A 20,994-nucleotide genomic window follows, 5' to 3' on the forward strand; every position below is an offset into this window, starting at 1 on the left:
AACCCTAATCCACACCTCTCTCACATCCTCTTCTCTCCATCTCCCCATTTCATAACCTAATCTACATCTTCTCCCCATCTAATAGGCTAAACAATTCTCGAATGTCTATCCTCTCGGTTTAGGCAGAGCGTCAGGTCCATCTCACCATATTTTTCCATGTACTTCAGTCAAAGCCTTGTTTACATTTTACACCACCATACCAATGACCTACACTTTAGTAAGTGTAGACTTTGTGTGTTTCCTATAGCAATGCTTGTGTGGGTATTCTTGTCTACACATCTTAGCTAAAGTCTCTTAAAAGGCAATCGCAATAAAAGGATGCAACGCCACATGCTTTAACGAAAGAAATGGTCCTACTGAATGGTAGAACAAGATTCTCTCTAACACCACAAAACGTAAGGGTAAAGCATTGTTACTTTTAATGATTATATTGATGAAGAAATTGTTTTAGAAATAGTTAGCATTCAATAAACTATGGAGAAATTGTGGGACTCGTGTACAATTTGAGGGATGGGGGGATTCAAAAAAGTGTCACAAAGGAGACTTTAGAGTATTGGATGGCTCAAATGTGATACCTTATCCATCCAATCAACCCATGAAAACTTCATGTTCGTCTAATTGTCAAATTAAGGTTATAGCAGTAAAGGTCTAAATCTCCATCACTCACATCATTAGCATGTAAAGTGTCGTACTAATTCAATGTAAGCTTAAATCATTGGATAAAAGAGGAAAGAAGATCTTCGGTTTGAAAAGTGGCTACCTTCTCATCAAAGTCTACTTGATCTTTTTCCTCTGCTAGAAGATCTAAATCTTCTTCTGCTTTTTTAACCTTATGCAATATATTGGATGCTTCCGATTTCTCCTCCCTTAAAGTATGCCATCGCATTTGAATATTTGATAAGTCATTATTCATATAGCTTTGCTCTTCCCAAAGCTTCTGTAAATCATTATTCAAGTTTTCCCTGTTTTCCATGAAAAAACAAATTGAGCAAAACATGATAAATAAAGATAATCAGGAGAATTATTAAGAGATACAAGCAATAGCAATCACAACTTTCAAATGGTGAACCTAAAAAGTGGGGGGGAGCAAAAAGGAAAAGATACCTCGTGTTCTCCAAAGTACTCTGCTGCAACTGAAGTTCTACCATAGATTTGAGGCCTTTCCCTCGAGCATCAAGCCTAGACTCCAAATCATCAACTTCGTCTTGCAAACTCTGAATTTCATGTAAAAGCCTGTCTGCAGTTTCTACAGGTTGGACCAAGACTTCCACCAAGTCTTTCTCAGCCTTTATATGAGCTAAAACGTTCACAACCTGCACAAAAACACAATCTTACAAATTTTCAAAACTTCCAATAATTACATTAGATGAAATACAGAAAGATGAGCCACAGACAATGAAACGAACACATATCAGAAGCCAAAAAGATCAAGGATTACGATTGAGGAAGCTCCAATAACATAAAAGGTTTCTTAACTAAACCTAGTAATAGTAACAAAGCCCAAAGACTACTTCCTTTCTATGCAAACAGACGCTTTGGCCAATATATTTTTCTTTATAGTAGCAATACTGAACAAAGAGATGGAGAAGCTCCATACTTTTCACAAGTAAATAGGCGGCTTACCACTTCTTCACCTGCATTGCACATTATATTCGATTCAGAATCATCATCTTTCTATGATTTTACATGATTTTTTTTATTTTTTACAATTGTCTGAAAAAAAAAAAGCCTCTACTCTTCGAGGTATCAGTTTTCCCAAAATAGAAGCCCTGAGTAAACCATCCTTCATCTCTAATACTAGTACACACACCTCACTGAAAAATTATTTTTGGGGTCTATGCATCAAAGCGTTATTCTTCTTCAACAGGATTCATGGGCAAGTCTTCATTTGTGCTCTCTAGAAGGTCCTCTCTAAAAATTGCATGTCGTGCACTTAAACTCCAATTCTTGACAATGAAATAGCTTAATGGGAATCCCTTTCCTAGAAGGGGTCTATAGCCCCTTGGGCATATCATGAAGGCTACCTGCCGTATTTCAATCATGAATCACCCTTTCAAAACAAGATCCAATATCCATTACCAACTTTGAGCTTAGTGTTTCCACTGAATTCTTTAAGAATTTTCACAAGGCCCTTCCATACACCCACCCCGTAGGTCGAGTCTGCTTTTAAAGAGTCCTAGTAACCATGTAATCACCCCGAATTTGTGCATGAGAAAAAGTATTTCCCAAGCTTGCAACATAATCCTGAAGTGGTTGGTAATCTACCTGCCCAATGCCAATGAGAACCATATTCCAGAGATGTGCAAACCGAACTCATCCTTCAAGCACCAAAGAATTCCAGAAAGATTGATCCCATGTTGAAGACCCCTATAGTTCCCAAAAATTAACATCTTCTCCACGTGATCAGAAGCCTTCTCTAACATATTTTCTCCATCTATAATCGAAACCCATCCCATCCGTAACATTATCCAGAAAACTACATCCACGTGATCTTGTCTAAATCAAACTCAAACAACAACTACTTGCTCCCTCAATTTTGAAATCAATGCACTCACAGACTAAAAGTTTCAGAACCCATCTTGCTCCCTTTCAACAAAGCACCTCAATGCACCCCTTATTTTTTTTCATCACCTCCCTCAACCGAGACAATAGCACTTTGACCAAAATTTCACACTTTACTTCCAAACTGGTAGGGAGAAGATCGCCAATTGTTATCCTCCATTATGGGGAATCAGTGTGATAAAGTTACGGGTTTGACTCTCATAAAATTCTCCGAATACATGATGCCTCCTTTTTATATTATAACAGCAGAAATTGAAAACTTCAGTAAAAATTTGGACTTAATAGAAAATTTACTTTGTAGGGGAATCTCAATTATTTATTGTAGCCAATTAGCCTACTTCTGTACTTCACTTTAAATTATTGTTCCAAGCTATTCCCTAGAGTTGTTCAAAATGAAGACTCTTCCTCTTATTATTTGGAAATAACCAGTGTTTCAAAGTTCCCAAGGCGCACTTGAGGTGTTTTGGGTTCTTGAGGTGAGGCGTAAGCCACGACAATTTTATAAAAACCTACACAAAAAAAAAAAAATCATAAGAAATAGAAAAGAAAAATTTTTACTACATTAGAACTGTATCTATATATATATATATATATATATATATATATATATATATATATATATTCTATATAAATATGACTTCCCAAAAAGTCATTACTAGCCATTTGTTCAACACTCTCTCTAGTTCAAATGAATATTGAAAGCACAATGAAGAAATCTTTGTGTAAAGAGAAGATAAGGTTTAAAAGAGATCTTGAGATTTCTCTCTAAATGTTTTAGTAAATAAATAATATCAGGAAGAGTAAATAAGTAAAACAAAGAAAAATAAGTAAAATAAATTTTTTTTTTTTAAATGGAGGTTTGGTTCAGTTTTTTTGAGCCAAGATTGACGCTTAAGCCTTTTTAGGTTGAGGCTTACTTTTTTGGTTAAGGCTTAAGGCTATTAAATTTTAGTTAACACAATTTTTCTAGAACTAGGAATGGCGGGGTGAACAATGGCGTGAATATAGTCAGTGTTATGTGTTTAAGAATTTTGATGTAAAACGGATTATTTAGTAGAAGAATTCCAACTGTTAGTTCTAGCTGAGCATACCACCTTTTGCATAGCTCTTTATTTCAATAAGTGAAAGCTATTCCCTACAATTTTATAAATCAGCAACTCATGTTCTAGTTTATTTGCAATTATCAAGTTCTATAGTGGAAAAACAAGTACTGTGCAAGCAGATTTTTTTTTTAGGTAAAGGGTTAGTGGTTAGTAAGGTGAAGTTGGGTTCAAAGGGGTTTGAGCCTAGGACGTGGGAACAACACTCCACATGTCTTACCAACTTGGCCAAGTTGACATTTCGACAAAAATCAGTTTTTACAATATCAAAGGCAAGAAGAGAAGGTAAGTGAGAGCAGAAAAGAAGCTTACATCATCAAGTGCCTGAGACTTGTGATCAAAATCCTCACTCAGCTCTTCCAAGTTTTTCTCTGCTTGAGGAATTGTTTCCTTGCCAAGTTTGAGATATTCCTCATATACCATACGAAGCTTGTCCAACTGCTGGAAATATGAGTCAGCATTTGACGATTCCATTGCCAACACTTTCATATGCTCTGCAGAACTTGCAGCTTTCACTCTTTGCTGTATTGCAGAACATAATAACCATTTGCATGAGAACTATAAAAGGCTGAAAAAAGAGAATCTTAAAAAAACAAAAAAAATGAAATATAGCAACCTTTTTAACAAATTCGTCCTCCTCTTCAGAAGAAAAAGGGCGCTCACAGCAGGGACAGACATGATGTGCACGTGCAACTCTTTCAAAAGGATCAAACATTTGCCGCATACCATCTGCAATGTTGTACTTGCTGCATGTGATGCATAACAAGGGAAATGTGAGGACATCTAAATCTAGACACATAATTCCAAGACATCATCAATATGTGAGCGACATCATGAACCTTTTCTGGACATCTCTTTTCTCCTGAGCCTCACTTAAGACATCTGGAAAAGATTCGATACTAAAAGACTGCTGAACCAACAACCGTAGTTTTGAGTCAACAAATCTTCTCCTCCCTGCATTGTAATAGAAGATGATAATGATAATACTAATAAAATAACAATAATACAAGACAATCAATAGTCAAGCACAGAAGAATTCAAATATAGCTCGGTAGAGCAAATAAAATCAATTATATAGAAGTCTGAAATCATACGCATAGGAAACTCATACTGAAGGTCTTTTAATGATGGTGAATTACTATAATTATCAAACTACGCAGTACATGTGTTGGACACTAATGCTACTAAAAGCAAATACTATATGTAAGAGCTTTAATAAAAACTGATGGCTTCAAGCAGATATGGAACTGACTTGTACAAGATCCTTTTGGCCAGATATGGAACTGTGGTTACTTCTTTGGTATAGCAAAGGAAAGAATATTATCTAAATAAGGAGCTTCTACGATATGTAACTGTGGTTACTTCTTTAGTATAGCAAAGGAAAGAGTATTATCTCAATAAGGAGCTTCTAAAATAAATAGATACATATCAAAACTAGAATTACTTAACTAATTAAACTTTGCTGGCCAAAAAGCAATTATATTCACTTGCCATAGGATGTGTTACTACTCACCCTCCAAATCTTTTTGAAATTTTGAGATGTTATTTTTGACATCTTGCATCTTCATCTGGACCACTTTCACTTCCTTTTCTGCTTCAATGGATTTTGAGGTCAAGTCGTCGTACTCTTTCTTGAGGGAACTGCACTAGAAAATGATATACTATTCAAAGTGGAGCATAAAATGCATATAAAGTACGAATCAAAACCAAATTAAAGAAGAGAGATGTTTATGGGATTAAATCAAAAGCAAATTATGTGACTTGTGGAATGATAGAGAAGGGCATTGGAAATTCCATCTTGTGAATTAGAAGTCAGTCTACTCCAATAAAGTAGAGGTTCAGGTGTCAAGAAATATAGAAACTTAAAATCTATTAATAAAGCCCTCCTTGAAAAATGGTATTTAGAAAGAAGATAAATCACTTTGTCCAGAATTTTATTTCCCACCAAAAAGGGGACTTGACTTGGGTTCTCGGTTCCAAGAGAAGCCTAAATGATTGGGATGAGTTTGTCATTAGTTTTATTAGCTGGTTGTGTTCCCTAGTTCCAACTCCTCTCGAGGATAATCAATGGATTTTGATGTGTAGTAAGGATGGTGGTTTCTTAGTGATGTCTTTCCATCGGTCTCTAACCTTATCCCTTATACCTAGGGTCTTCGAGTTCACTCCAAGGTTTCTTTTTTCTTTTTTTATTTGGTTTGCTACTACAGACAAGATTCTTACTAAAGATCATGACTTGGCTCAGGGCATTGTGCTTATTAATTTATGTTTCATTTGTAAAACTGTAAATCCAATGGTGAATGAGTGTTACCTTTTGATCCATTGTAGCTTTGACTGTGGAATTTCATCCTAGTTCATGCGTATTTTTAATATCAGTTCAGTCCCTACAAGTGCGATTGCTGCCTTATTTTAGATATCAATTTCCTTAGCAGGAAAAGGATCCTTTGGTCATTGGTCACTTTCTCCATTTATAAGGATCCACGGAGGGTGCATAACTCTTATTCCTTTGACACAAGAGAGCAAGATAGGCATTCCATGGTTACAACAATTTTAGGGATTATGTTCTTTTGGTGCAAAAAATTTCTAGAGCTGAAGGGAAATTTTTTCTAAGATTTTATGTTTAATCCAGATCTTGTTCGTATTGGTTTGCATTAGCCGGGGGTTGTCTTTGTGTCCCTACAACAATTTTGGGGATTATGTTCTTTTGGTGAAAGAAATATCCAGAGCTGAAGGGAATTTTTTTCTAAGATTTTATGTTCAATCCAGATCTTGTTCGTATTGGTTCGCATTAGCCGGGGGTTGTCTTTGTGTCCCTAGGTTTTGACTTTTTTTCTTTTTTCTCTTTGTAGGCAGGTCCTCTCAACTTCATTTCCTTTAGAGACTACCAACACACAACGGTGCAAGATACAAGAGAAAACTACCATTAGGAAATAGAAAATAATTAGTCTACCTCTATCGACCATAAAGATGCAACACTTGTAGAAGAATGTGAAAAATAACCAAAATTGCCATTGTAAAATAAATCGAAAAGCTCTCAAGCAATTTTAGTCAAGCACTATGATCTCATTGAGTAATATCACAAGGATGCATCTATTTCAACAAGAAATTCAATTAGGACCGCTTCTTTATAGTGAAAAAAAAATGGGGAAAGAAAAAGATATAGAGCAACCCTAGGGCTTGAGTGATTTCTTTCTTCACGTCCATTTCAGAAGGAAGCCTCCCTTTCAGCACACCTCGGATTCTATCCTTGTTATCATCCAATCTGAAGTACAAACAAAAATATAAGCATTAAATATGAAATCCCCATCAACAAAAGAACAACCTTCGCAAACATCAAAAACAACAAAGGAAAAAAATATTGGCTTACATCTTTTTATGTTTTTTCTTGCGGCTTTCGAGTTCCCCCTTCTTTAGATCCAATTTTACTCTATACTCAGAATCACTAGCCATGACATCTTTCTCTCGATAAAGAGCTTTAATTTTTTGTTCTAAGCAGAACAGTTCGGTTCTCTTTTGTTGTATGTTTGAATCAAATTCTCTTTCTGCAAGTTGAACGGTCTTCCTCTCGACCTCCATTTGCTGCAAAGATGGCAGAAATGAAAGAAGGGTACACTTAAATGTGGCTTGTAAATAGTAAGCTCTGAAACCAAAGCAATGATAGTGAGCATAGCAATCACCAGGTTTTTTTCCCTTTCATCAATGTGTGATAGGTTAAGGTTTGAAAGTTGAAGTTCTGCCAAATCCCGCTCATTTTCTTTGTCTCTAATGCGCTTCAACAAACCTACCTGCATGCAATAAAAATAGTGAACTCTTGCTTCAGACATAGAAGAAACACATGTGCAAGGTAGGTAAAGTTGTGTCTTGTATATATTTTCTAACACAGACCTTCATCTGTAGCTTAGCATTCTTCTGAGCTTCTAATTCACTACAGCGTTCATTTGCAACCACATAGTTATCCCACAAGGCTGTGAGTTCCATTTCATTTGATATCTGAAATAATTTTGTGGTCAATTGATGCTCAGAACATAAAATCAATAAAAATATAAAAATAAATCAAGCGTGGCTTAAAAAGATGCAGTTTCACTTGCTTACAAAAAAAAAATGAGTCTCTTACCCAAGATATTGTATTAAAATTACAAACAGATCAAAAACAATTGCAGCAAATATCTCCAGAAAAAGATCACCATCCACTTCCTATTATATCCACCCATTATTTAAATTTAAGAATATGACAGATATTTTGGATCAAGTAAGAATATGGAAAATATATTTAAAAAAATATTTTTCAAATTTCCTCGACTGCAACCTCTCTAACTCCTATTTACTGAGATCGATTGTATTTACGAACATTGCAAGTTGCAACAGAATAAAATGCATCGAATTTTCAAGGAAAGGAGTTTAGAGGGTTGTTTTTTGAAGATTTTCTAGTTAGATGAGATCTTGTAAGTAGGGGGAGACTTTAGGTTTATCTTTTTTTCAAGGACATCTTATCCTCTTATCAAAAAAAATTTTACTTCAAAAACAAAACAAAACAAAACTAAAAAAAAAAAAAAAAAATATATATATATATATATATAGGGGGCGGTTCAAGGGCCATATGAGAAAACATATGAAAAAACTTTCGTTTTTCAAAATAAGAGTTAGAGGTTTTGGATTGAGCTGATTTTTTGCAAGGATGGTCACTATGATGAAAAGATCATCCTCACAAAAAATCAGCTCAATCAGAAACTTCTAAATCCATCAAAAGTGATTTACAAATTTGTGATAAAAATTGGTAAAAAATCGACGGTCCACATTCTAAATCACTTTTAATGGGGTTAGAAGTTTCAAATTGGGCTGATTTTTTTTTTTTTTTGGATGATCTTCCCATCATAGAGATCATCCTCACAAAAAATCAGCTCAATCCAAAATTTCTAACCCATATTTTAAAATTTTATTAAAAACGAAAGTTTTTACATATGTTTTCTCATATGGCCCTTGAACCTGACCCATATATATATATATATATAGGGTCCCGTTCCCCACCCTAAGCTTTACCCTACACTTTAACAAACATGTTTTGTCCTACATGGGTTAGAAGTTTTGGAATAGGCTGATTTTTGGTGAGCATGATCTCCATGGTGAGGAGATCATCCTCACCAAAAATCAGCCCATTCCAAAATTTCTACCCCATAAAAAATGGTTTACAAAAATGGACGGTCCACAATTTTTCAACTTGTAAACATGGGGGTAGAAATTTCGGAATGGGCTGATTTTTGGTGAGGAGGATCTTCTAATTGTAGAGATCATCCTCACCAAAAATCAGCCCATTCCAAAACTTCTAACCCATGTAGGACAAAACACGTTTGTTAAAGTGTAGGGTAAAGCTTAGGGTGTTGAACATTTCCCATATATATATATATAGATGTTCTGTGCACTGCCGCCCATGCATGTCTCCATGTATACCATGAGTCCCGGTCCTATGCGAAGAATGATCTACTTAGCCATAGAATGCCCCTCAAAATTTAACGAACCACACCTCATCAATTTGCCACCCATGGTTCCCACTCCAAACTTGAGCACAAGTTTTTTTTACTAACCATTCCTATTAGGTTACTAGTTTCTCTCTTTATTTTTTTTAAACACCAAAGGCCTTCTTTAACTTAAAAGTATAAAAAAGAAGCCTAAAAAAGTTAAGAAAACAAGAGAAAAACAGAGAAGAGCCCTAGGCTAATGGCCAGAATTACATTAAAATTCTCATCTGTGTTTATAGAGAACACATCGGAAGAAACATGCATGAAATTGCTTATTTAATTAAAAAAATAACTCATTTGCTTTATCATAATAAAAATAGGGTTTGATCTCACACATAAAAGCATTCCTATAAAAATGTCCCTATGGACAAAGCAAGAATGCTTGTACAAAAATATTTTACACTAACCACTTCAAAATTCCTTGACAAGGACCTTTCTTTTTAATTTACATTAAGTGCCCTTTTAACTTTAAATGTAAAAAAGAAGAAATCAATCGAGAAAAAAGGGCCCATGGATGATTGCAGACCCATACAAAAATGCTCCTTTATTTGTATGGAAGCACAGAGCAGGAAACATCTATAAACTTCTTTATTTGATGAAAGCATCCACTAATTCGCTTTCCTGTAAAATTCAAGGCCTATCAAACCCCAAAACTAAAACAGCAGGGAGCGATTACTTAAACAGTGTCTCATGTCTTTATTCTAATCATAAAGATTTGAGAAAATTGTAGGATTCCTTCGTGAATCTAACCTAAGGCATATTTCAAATAAAAATCGTAAGATTTTTTTCTCAAGAGATTCACACCTAAGATTCCAATAGTTCGAGTTAACATTTAATTTGAATCACAGAATTAAAATCGTAAATTTTAAGAATCTAAATACAGGGCATACAGCTAAAAACGCTCCGCAATAGTAGGAGTATGATCCAAGTATTAGATTAAAAGAAAATTTAAACAAGAGATTGTACAAACTCTAGCAGTACTAAAAAAAAATTGGAAGCTTTTACATAAGAGAAAAAAATATCTCTGCATGGAAAATTTCAGTTCACATAATATTCAAAGTAACAACCATCTAAAACCTTAAAAGTCTAAATCCAGTCAAAGTGAATATTTAAATAAATATAAATTAAATAACACAAGTATCCCGTATCCAAAATAAAGCATAAATCTACCTTTTTATCCTGTAAGTCCTTCTCAAGATCTTTCAACCTTGTTTTAATTCGGTTTGTGAGGTTGAATGCGACCTCATTGTTGAAGGGGATACTCTGAAGAGACCCTAAATTATGCTTTGCAAAAAGCTTTTGGATAGTTGAATCCCGATCATACCTCAAAGAAGTATGAGCCTGAAGCAAAAAAATTAAAAAATAATAAATAAATGAGCATTTGTTATGTGTGCACTTCCCTAGTATACTATATTGCCCAACTAATAAATAAAACATGGATGGAGTTGAAAAATTACATCAGCTTCATGTTGAAGCTTGCCAATCTCCCGGGTAGATTCCTTTATTGTTTGACTAAGGAAAGAACTGCTCATCTCTGTATCATTCATCTCCCTCTCAAGCTTGCTAATTTTAGATTCTAAAAGTGTGATCCTTTGTTCGAACTTGGATTGCCATTCCTTCAACTCCTCATCAGTGTCTGAATAATAGAAAACATTACAATCATTTTCCCAAGTATTATAGAAATTCAACAAATATGATCCCAACTAAAGAACAAAAAGAAAACATAATATATGAGATGAAGTTCATCTTGTGATCGTAATGCCATGACCGACCTTCATTTTCCTCAGCGAGAGCAGCATATTGTGTCTGCTGAAGCTTAAATAAAGTGCTTCTTGCAGTAGTTTTAGTTGATATTTGGTCCTGTAGATTCCTCAAATCCTTTAGGGTTGAATCGGTCTGTTGAATCTTAGTCTCCACCTTTTGAATATTCCTTTCTAGCTCCTGCATTTGAGATTTTAGAGACTCCGTTTTCCCTTGATCTTGATCAATGCTTTCCCGGAGCTGTAAGAACACAATCCCAAAGCAATAGAAAATAATTAATTAAAGTAGAGATATAAAGGGCTATTATATAATTAACATCTCATTGATATCTCCACTATGATATAACATAAGGTACAATCGACTCTGTTTATAGCAGCAAGGCAAAACAAGCATTAAGTTCTATTAATTTATTACAACAAAAGAATAAGAAAATCGTTGAATCAAAGCTCACATTATTAGTTGGAATCCAACCTAAAATTGTGTGAATGAACAAGAAAAGATTGCAAATTCAAAACTAAGAAATCATAAGAAGCTAACATTATAAGTTGAAATCCATGTTGCCAAACACAAATAGTTGGACAAGGCATTTAAATTTAATAATGATGATATGTTATTATATTAAAACCACCAAAAATAAGATGAAGGCTGACTATTGAGTGGTTTGACCACATTATCATAGGCTACATTGACCAATAGATCTCTGTGAAAAAATTGAAGGTTGTTTACCTTCAAGATTAAACCGACTTTCTATCTTGAAGCTATGAGGGCAAATAAATAAGATAGTGAGTTCAAGCGTGTTAGGAGTAATAAGTTATTAGTACGGGGGTATATGTGTAATTTAATTTTATGTTAGTTAGATTTAATATATATATATATATAGGGTTGGAGCCATTTTGACTCCCACGTTTTCTCCATTCTTCTCCTCACTCCACAAAATTTTATTTGACATGGTATCAAAGCACATGGTGAAATAAAGGTTTGATTTTTCCTCTATTTTTTCATCTTTTCTTCTGTGTTTCCTCTTCATTTTGGAAAATCGGATTTTCTTGATATGATTGAAGCTTACAACTTCGTTGGTGTTTAAATCCTTTATGTAGAGGATTGTTTTTTGTCATGGGTGCATATATAACCTCATGTGATCAAACCGCAAAAGGATTTTAGTGGTTTGGTGTTGTTGCGGGTAAGTTTTGTGGTTTTTTCTGTGCAGTATAATGCGGTGGTTGTTGTTTGTGTGATTTTTAGGTTGTAAGATTTCACCAAAGATATTTTCCTCTCAATATTTTGGAGACTTTTCTCCAGTCTTGACTGTATAGAATTCGCATCGGATCAAGTTTCTACTAATAGAAAATCAATAAATAATAAATAAATAAAAGGTATTTGAAAACCCCTGAATCCCACGAGCAACGTGAGTGGAAGACTTAGAATGAAAAGGAAAAAAAATGGGGGGAAAGTGTTGGAAAATTGTAGAGAGATTTTATTGTGTTTTTCATTGTCGATTTATGGAGCAAAAAATGATTATGGGGATTTCCAAACACCTTATAGGTTTCAGATGCCTTTTATTAGTAGTTACATACAGTGGTCTAAACCAATAAAGGTGTTTTCAAAAGCAAAAGGGAAACACAGTCACTTGATCAGAGATAAGCCTAATTCCAATGACCCTATTGTTATTTGTGCATGGGAGCAAGAAGATGCTTAGATTGTGATGTGGATGTGGAATAGTATGGAGCCACAAATTAGTGTTAATTTTATATTCTTGGACATTGCTACATTGCTAAGGAGATATGAGAAAGGGTCAAGAATATGTACTCAAGATCTAATAGTATCACTTAGATTTATGAGCTCACACATGAGTATTTTTCTTTGCAACAAGATGGCAGGACACTCAAGCAGATTTTTGCAACCATGATGTGTGTATGTAAGAAATCAAATCAGTATAAACCCATTACTAGTGATATTTGAAAGATGCAAAAGGAGGATATAAATGCAATTAGGTTGTTATCCTCACTCAGGCAAGAGTGAGAGGTTGTCAGTTCCCAAATCTTGGGCAGCCAAGACCTCCCATCTCTTACTGATGTTTTCTCCTGACTTAAGAGAGTCCCGTTATCAGATAGCAATAGTGGTGGTGGTGATCGTCCAACTTTAGTAATTCCGGGAGATCGTGGAATCCATGGTCGTGGTAATCGTGGTGGTCGAGGTAGTCATGGCAGTAAATGTGGTGTTAGAGGTGGTGGTAGAGATTAGGGGGGCGAGGTGGAGGTTGTGGAACCTATAAGTACACCCATTGTGGCCTTGATGGCCACACAATAGATTGTTGTTTAGATTTAAATGGTATGCTCGTTGCCCATCAAGCTTCATCATCAATTCAAGATGCATATCAAGCACCTACTCCTACTCCTTTTGATTAGATTACAGAAGAGTCCATCCTTCTTTCCAAGGAAAAGTATGATAGGCACTTCGCTAAGTCTTCTCACTCTTAGGCCTCCTCTTCTACTGCTACTTTAGCCTAGACAAGTATGACATCCACTTGTACTGTCCACATCTAGTCCTTGGATCATTGACTCTAGTGTGTCAATTATAAGAAGTAATTCTAGTTTGGTGTCTTCTTTTCGTTCTTCTACTTGTCAAAGTGTGAAACTAACAGATGGTTCGTTTTCTAAAGTTGTTGGGTTGGGTACATCTCAACCTCATCCTGCTATTTCTTTGTCTTTTGTTTTTTATGTCCTAAATTTTCTTTTAGCCCTTTATTTGATAGTCAACTAACAAGAAATTACAATGCTTAGTTACTTTCTTTCTTGGTCATTGTATTTTTAAGTTGTTAAGGATCTAAAGCCAAGGAAGATGATTATTTGGATCGTGCTTATGTCAATTCAGCACTTAATTCATCTACTAGCTATTTTCAATGGCATTGTCGGCTCGGTCATCCATCTTCTCAGATTTTATGTAGTTTAGCTCCTAGTTTAGGTCACGAGTCTCTATTTAATTGTGAAGCATGTCAGTTAAGTAAACATTATCATGTTTCTTTTCCACCTAGTGTTAATAGTAAAGAGTCTAGTCCTTTTCGTTCACTTCATTCAGATGTTTGGGGTCTGATAAGTATTACATCACATCTTGGTTTTAAGTATTTTATTACATTTGTGGATCATTTTTCAAGAATGAGTTGATTGCTTTTTATGAAAGACTGTTCTGAATTGTCTACTATTTTTAAAGCCTTTCATTTGGAAATACATAACTCAATTTGATTTATCAATTTGTGTTTTACGATCTAATAATGCTAAAGAATACTTTCTTGGTGATTTTGTAATTTATCTTCGTTCTCTTGGCATTATCCATCAATAATCTTGTATACATAAACCTCAACAAAATGGCGTTAATGAACGAAAGAATCGCATCTTTTGGAAATTGTAGCACTTTAAGGTTTCAGATGAATGTTCCCAAATCCTTAGGAGTAATATTCGTTCTTACTGCTTTTTATCTCATAAATTGAATACCGGTACTTGTTCCTGATGGTAAACCTCCACGTAAGATTTTATTTCCTAATAGTCTTTTTCACCTTCCTCCATATATTTTTAGTTGCATTTGTTTTGTTCATCATTTGTGACCATGAAGAGAAAAGTTGGATCCCAAAAGTCAAAAATGTGTCTTTCTTGGGTATTCGCGTGCACGGAAAGGTTATAGATGCTACAATCTAGCTTTATGCAAATATTTTGTATGTGTTGATGTTACCTTCTTTGAGTCAATTCCTTATTTTAGTGATAATTCTTCTAATGACTATATCATGTAACATTATTTGTTCATTTTCTCCAAGTATTCCATTGCCTATTTCTATATCATGTATAATCCAGAAAAGGGCCAGTACAGCACCACCTACTCCAATTCCCTCGTCCTTTGAAGATCTACTTCCATTGCCAATTTTTCCTTCAAAAGAGTTGCATGTTGTTCTAAGTAAGGTACCCATTCTTGTGTTACCAAGCATCCAGTTGCAATTTTGTTTCATTTAATTTGTTATCTTCGTCATTGTCTTCTTTTGTTTCTTCCATGTCTTTTATCTCTATTTCTATAAGTCTTCAGGACGTTTTATCTAATCCATGTTGGAGGACAGCAATGGAAGAGGAAATGACTACTCATAGTAATGGGACATTGACTCTTCTTTATCTTCCATCTGGGAAGAAGCTTGCCGGATGCAGATAGGTGTATATTGTTAAGTTTCAACTTGATGGCAAAGTGGAGAGATTGAAGGCATGATTGGTTGCAAAGGGTTATACACAGAATTATGCCATTGATTATGTAGAGACCTTTTCCTCGTTGGCTAAAATTACCTCAATACATGTGATTATTTCAACTGCTATGTCTAGGTGGCCTTATACGCGGAGGTTTATATGGAGCAACCACATGGGTTTGTTGTTCAGGGGGAGATAGGTAAGGTATGCAAGTTGAGAAAGGCACTCTATGATTCGAAACAATCTCTAAGAGCGTGGCTTTGGAAGTTCAGTGATGCAATACTTGAGTTTGGCATGTCGAGATGTCAAGTAGATCACTCAAATTTTCATTTCCATTCTACTAGTGGGTTTATTCTACTAGCCGTGTACCTAGATGATGTTGTGTTGATAGGTAGCGGTGCTAAAAAAATTAAAATGATAAATTCATTTTTTAGTTGAGTTTCGCGCTAAAGACTAGGGTAAATTGAGGTATTTTCTCAGCATTGAAGTGACTCATTCAGAAATTGTTATTAGTTTTTTTCCAGAGGAGCATACTTTTGACCATTTACATGAGATTGGTTTACTTGGTTCAAAGCCTATTGATACACCCATAGACCTAAGCAAAAGTTGACTACTGATGAGGGAGACTTGTTGGATGATCTAGGCAAATATAAGAGACTCGTTGAAAATTTGAATTGCCTTACTATTACCAAAACAAATATCTCCTTTGCAATTAGTACTATTAGTCAGTTTGTGGAAGCTCTTAGAGTACCCCATTGGGTTGCAACGCAAGTACGTATTATCAGGTACTTGAAGGGCTCCCCTGGCCATGGATTATTGTATGAGGTCGATGGTCATAATCGTGTGGAAGGGTATACAGATGCAGATTGGGCTGGTTCTCCTTTTGATAGGAGATCCACCACTGGGTATTGTACCTTCTTGGAAGGTAATCTTGTGACATGGAAGAGTAAGAACCAAACAATTGTTACTACATCTAGTGTAAAGCCCACGTACAGAGCCATGTCTCATACATCTTGTGAGCTAGTATCATTACAACACTTCCTTCTGGAGCTTGGGTTTCCAGTGAATACACCCATGACTCTTTTGTGATAACTGGGCAACCATATACATCGCATCCAATCCTGTGTTTCACGAGAGGAATAAACATATTGAAGTAAATTGCCACTTTGTTCGTGACAAACTTCTTAATGAGGAAATTACTACTCCATTTGTTTAGTTTAAAGATTAATCAACTGATTTATTCACGAAGTCATTGAGTTTTAGTAGAGTGGAGTATATTTGTAACAAGTTGGGATTATATGATATATATTTTCCAACTTTAGGGGGAGTGTTAGGAGAACTAAGTTATTAGAAGTAAGGGTATATGTGTAATTTCATTTTATGTTAGATTTAATATACATATACCCCTGCAACTATTAACTTATTACTCCTAACAAAACGAAAATAAAATTACCATGCCATAAATCTTTGGCAATAACCATGTGAAAGCAACCCAACTTCCTTAGAACAACCATTTTATATGATTACAATTGAGTTTCTATGAATCTGTTAGTGCTCTACAAATCTATATATTAACAATAGAACCTAATTACAATTATATCAATAACCATTATACACACACCATAACAACATCACACAACTATTATACACGTATCAACACCCCCTCAAGCTGGAGCACATACGTCAAACATCCCTAGCTGATAAAAACATCATGAAGAGGGTCATGGCCAACTGCCTTGGTAAAAGTATCTTCAAGTTGTCGAGAAAAAGAAAAATGTTGAATTCGTAAACCATCACCAACTTTTTTCCTAAGAAAGTGCACATCGACTTTGATATGTTTACATCTCATGAAGAACTGAATCAGATGCAATTTTCTATGCCACCTCATTATCACAATTGGCGAGTCATGTGCAATGGCTTGATACTCAGCTTCAACACTTGAGAGCAGGAAACAAGTTGTTTCTTACTTTCCCATGAAACCAAATTTTCCCTAAGAAAGACACAAAATCCAGAAGTAGAATGGTGTTCTATGACAGCTCCTAGCCAATCAACATCAACATATCCAGATATCAAAATGACCACAACTAGGGCTAGACATGATGTATCAACGAAAAATATGTTGAATAGCAACAAGATGAAAAGTGTAAAGAGTATACATGAGATAACCCAAAGCGCACAAGCAGTCTCATAAAAAATAGAATTCATATCAAATTGTGGTTCCATGGAATCCTAGAATAATATAGTTATCAATCTCCCATTTGTGGACTTCAAGAGGCCTAGGAACAGGCTTAGGAGTATTCCAATGAGATAACCCAACTTCAAACAACTTCCAATATAAAGCTCGACTGCTCAAGACAAAACCAAGGAATTACCACCAATAAATTTAAGGTTGGTGATGAGTGAAGTAGGAAATCAGAGAGAATGATAGGGTCAAGACTCTTAAGACTCCAATGGATATTATTCTAGGGCTAAAGATAAATCAAGTAATCAAGGAAAATACTCCACAAAACAAGGTTGCACAACAACAAAAGGCCTTCATAAAACTCCAAAAGAAGTTGAAATAGAATTAAATGGGATCAAATTAAAGTTAAATAGAACCAAATAGGATCTAACTGGTTAAAAAATAAGAAGATAGTATAGAAAACCCCATAAATAGTGAAACTGGGCTGTAAAGGGAAGAGAGGGGTCGACTTAAACACAAAGCACATCCCATTGGATCAACAAATCAGGGCTGCGGGATGGATATATAGCCAAAAACGATCAAGTTCAAGGCTTTCATGAACAGAGATCTAGATCCCTATGAAATCGATAATTTGCAGATTTCAACGAAGAAAAACTAACCACACTTTTAACTCGACTAAAAATACTTCAATCCATATCAAAACACACTTGTGATAAGTCGATAAGACTCAGAAGATCAAGATATCTTGAAAAAATGAAGTTTCAAGTTGATTCGGTATTATTTAGGGTTGGCTTCGTGTTGACATTAGCAGAAGAAGAGGCTCTAGAATGAAAGCTCAGATACCAAATTGAGTTTCTGCAATCTGTTATGTGCTCTACTACTCTATATATTAATAATAGAACAAAATTGATATTATACCCTAACTACTAATTTACTATACATAGAGCATTATATGTCATAACTACAATAAAAACACCAACACTAATGGATTTTCTCATGCATTCCTTGACTTAGAGTTGTTCCTCGTCAATAAAGCTAACATCCACACCTATCAGGGGGAAGCCAACTTATATGGTCCTATTGTGTGTTCTCACAATAGGTTCGTTGCTCGAGCATAGTTATCAAGAATTGGTCTGGACTATCAAAACATAAAGGAAATGGTCCCAACCTACGCAAAGGTGAAAAGAATATTGTTCAGGTGGGTTCTCCAATCATATGTGATGCAAGAATGGTAGGCAAGTGACAAATGAAACTTCAATCATCATCAAAACCAAAATTACTGAACAGAAATGGGAGGAAAAACCTCATATTGGAAGCTAAGTCCATGCCATCCCAAGCATTTACAAAGGATCTAGATAAAAGTCTGATAGAAAAATTCATTCAACAATAAAAATAAAAATAAAAACCCTCTACTTGTTTTAACATCCATTTGAAAATAAAATAAATAAATAAATAATCAAAACTTAAGACCTAAGTTTGGTGTCAAATAAATATTTTCCTAATAATGATTACAATGCCACTAATTTTCGTTACTTCTGTTGTACCAAAACTTTCAACACAATTTTGATTCCTAAAACATTAGAATCTTTGTATAGGTCATGAAAATCTATTGTAGATCTTCAAATGAGTATTCCAACGGCTATTCATCTAATAACTAAGTAAAAAAGTGATCTTCTAGAAGTAAACAATACCTAGGCCCAATGAGATTTGGGAATCTGGGCCTATTTTCCTAGTATTTGTTTGTTGTGGCTTCAGAAAACCATTGATTTTTTATTTTCAGCCATTTGACTTAGATGAACTACTATTTTTCTTTTTCTTTTTTAGACAGGGGTTCCGAACCTGTAGGCCCTACTATCAGGGGTGAGCCAATTGGTTTAGAAGGCCGTCCTACCATAGTACAAAGTTTCATATTGTTTCAGAATGTTTCGGCCGAGACATTCCAATTTTGGGTGAGACAAAAACAAAACATTGATCCAAAACATTTAACATTACAGCAATGTTTCGAATTGTTCCAAGAATATTTTGGAATGTCTAGGTCGAGACTATCTTGGTTTTTCTCCTGACTGAGACATTGCATTTAACTTATGTCTTTAGGTATATTTAGCATAATAGAATAAGTGTCTGGTATGTTTCAAAAGAAAAATGTTATTTTACCATGTATAACAAGACTTTAGTTTGTGTCTTATTTACAAAGGCTAGGCATACTTGGTATTATTACATTTCAAACCCGCCCTAGTAAAGGAAGCCTAACCCATTGCCTCCATTATCAACATCACCTCCTAAACAATGCCTATGCAAGAGTTTTGTTTGGAACTACTGCCACCACTATTGCTTCAATATTTGACGAAACCTAAGCCATGCAATCATTACAATAGAGGCTATGAGACCTTTATAAGATGTCACCAAGTTTAGTTTACTCCAAGCAAGTAAAGGGTTTGTTGCCAACGACTAGCCATTACATACCCTAGCAAGAATTACTTTTTTGCACAAATCCATCAAAAATCACTAATCATCATCATCATCATCATCAAAACCAACTTTTATGTTTACAAGCATAAAGACCGAGATATTTTTATTTACCAAGAATAGTTGTATTTTGTGATCAATAATAAACATACAAAGAACTGACAAAGGTCACAACCACATCATTGTGATTTACTTCAAAAAAGTTAATTATCATAATGCTTCCAACCACTACTTTGGTTTGATTTCCCCTTTCGTTAGCGTAAAGTTGGTATTATGTTTCAGACTTTGCACTAACGTATACAGAGACTTTTACTCAATCCATCGGGTTCCAACATTGAGCAAATCTCTTCTATTAACTTTGATTGCCACACAACTTTTTCCTCATAACAAAAAATAAAAATAAAAATAAAAATTAAATATCATACACCAAATAAAAATAAATGCATACCAAATATCTCTATATCTTAATATTCTTCTCTAAGATTTTCTTTGAAAAGAAAGAAGTCTAGACGAAGAATACCTCATTTTCTTCTTCAAGAATCAGAGAGAGTTCAAAATCCTAGATGAGAAAAACATCACTTCTTGATCAACAATCCTGAATCATTGCACCACAATCTGATTGGAGAATAATACTCAGAAATTAGAGTCATTGCCTACTTTGCCTTACTCTTTACATCTTTTCTTTATGAAACCCTTAAACCCCATTTTATTCTTCTAGGGTTTCTTCTTCTTCAAAGAATATCCTCTCTATACTTCCCTATCATTTTTTCTCTGTCTTACAATCCTATAAAATTATTTTCATCTACTTCTAGGATTTTTCTTTTTCAAAGAAAATCTTATCTTTATACTCTCCATTATTTTTATATCTCTTAAAGTCAATTTGCTTCAAGGTTTCTTCAAAGAAAAAAAAAACACAACAAAATAAAAAAACAAAATTCCAAACTTTTCTTCATCTTGCTATCTCCTATAGCACCTTGTTTTGTTTTGTTGATTTTGGATTAGATAAAAAGAACATGGGTGGATGGTAAGTATGGTCATCCAATTGTATTTATTTAATTATTGGTGAGTAATATGAAAAAATGGTATAGCAACAGAAGTTCTTAAGTGCAAAGGGAGAGTGTGGAAGACAACAAAATGAAGAGTTTAGGGTTTTCTTTGAAGAAGAATAAATCTAGAAGTAGAAGACTTTAAAAGAG

General features: G+C 34.7%; 1 protein-coding gene across 1 annotated transcript in view; it reads right to left on the reverse strand.

The window, feature by feature from the left end:
- Positions 1-20,994, reverse strand: part of RAD50 (DNA repair-recombination protein (RAD50)) — a 68,132-nt gene that overhangs the window by 24,712 nt on the left and 22,426 nt on the right. The window contains exons 6-18 of the mRNA XM_086427582.1: positions 10,945-11,173; positions 10,630-10,808; positions 10,343-10,513; positions 7,545-7,649; positions 7,337-7,444; positions 7,027-7,238; positions 6,829-6,921; positions 5,176-5,303; positions 4,502-4,616; positions 4,279-4,408; positions 3,975-4,184; positions 1,105-1,313; positions 761-962 (exon numbers count right to left, since the gene is read on the reverse strand). Of these exons, the coding sequence (XP_086283708.1) occupies positions 761-962; positions 1,105-1,313; positions 3,975-4,184; positions 4,279-4,408; positions 4,502-4,616; positions 5,176-5,303; positions 6,829-6,921; positions 7,027-7,238; positions 7,337-7,444; positions 7,545-7,649; positions 10,343-10,513; positions 10,630-10,808; positions 10,945-11,173 (2,091 nt within the window). The remainder of the gene's footprint in view (positions 1-760; positions 963-1,104; positions 1,314-3,974; positions 4,185-4,278; positions 4,409-4,501; positions 4,617-5,175; positions 5,304-6,828; positions 6,922-7,026; positions 7,239-7,336; positions 7,445-7,544; positions 7,650-10,342; positions 10,514-10,629; positions 10,809-10,944; positions 11,174-20,994) is intronic.

Source organism: Akebia trifoliata, chromosome 16 (genome assembly GCF_017979445.1).
Source record: "Akebia trifoliata isolate Shusen 1 chromosome 16, ASM1797944v1, whole genome shotgun sequence".
NCBI classification, from domain to species: Eukaryota; Viridiplantae; Streptophyta; class Magnoliopsida; order Ranunculales; family Lardizabalaceae; genus Akebia; species Akebia trifoliata.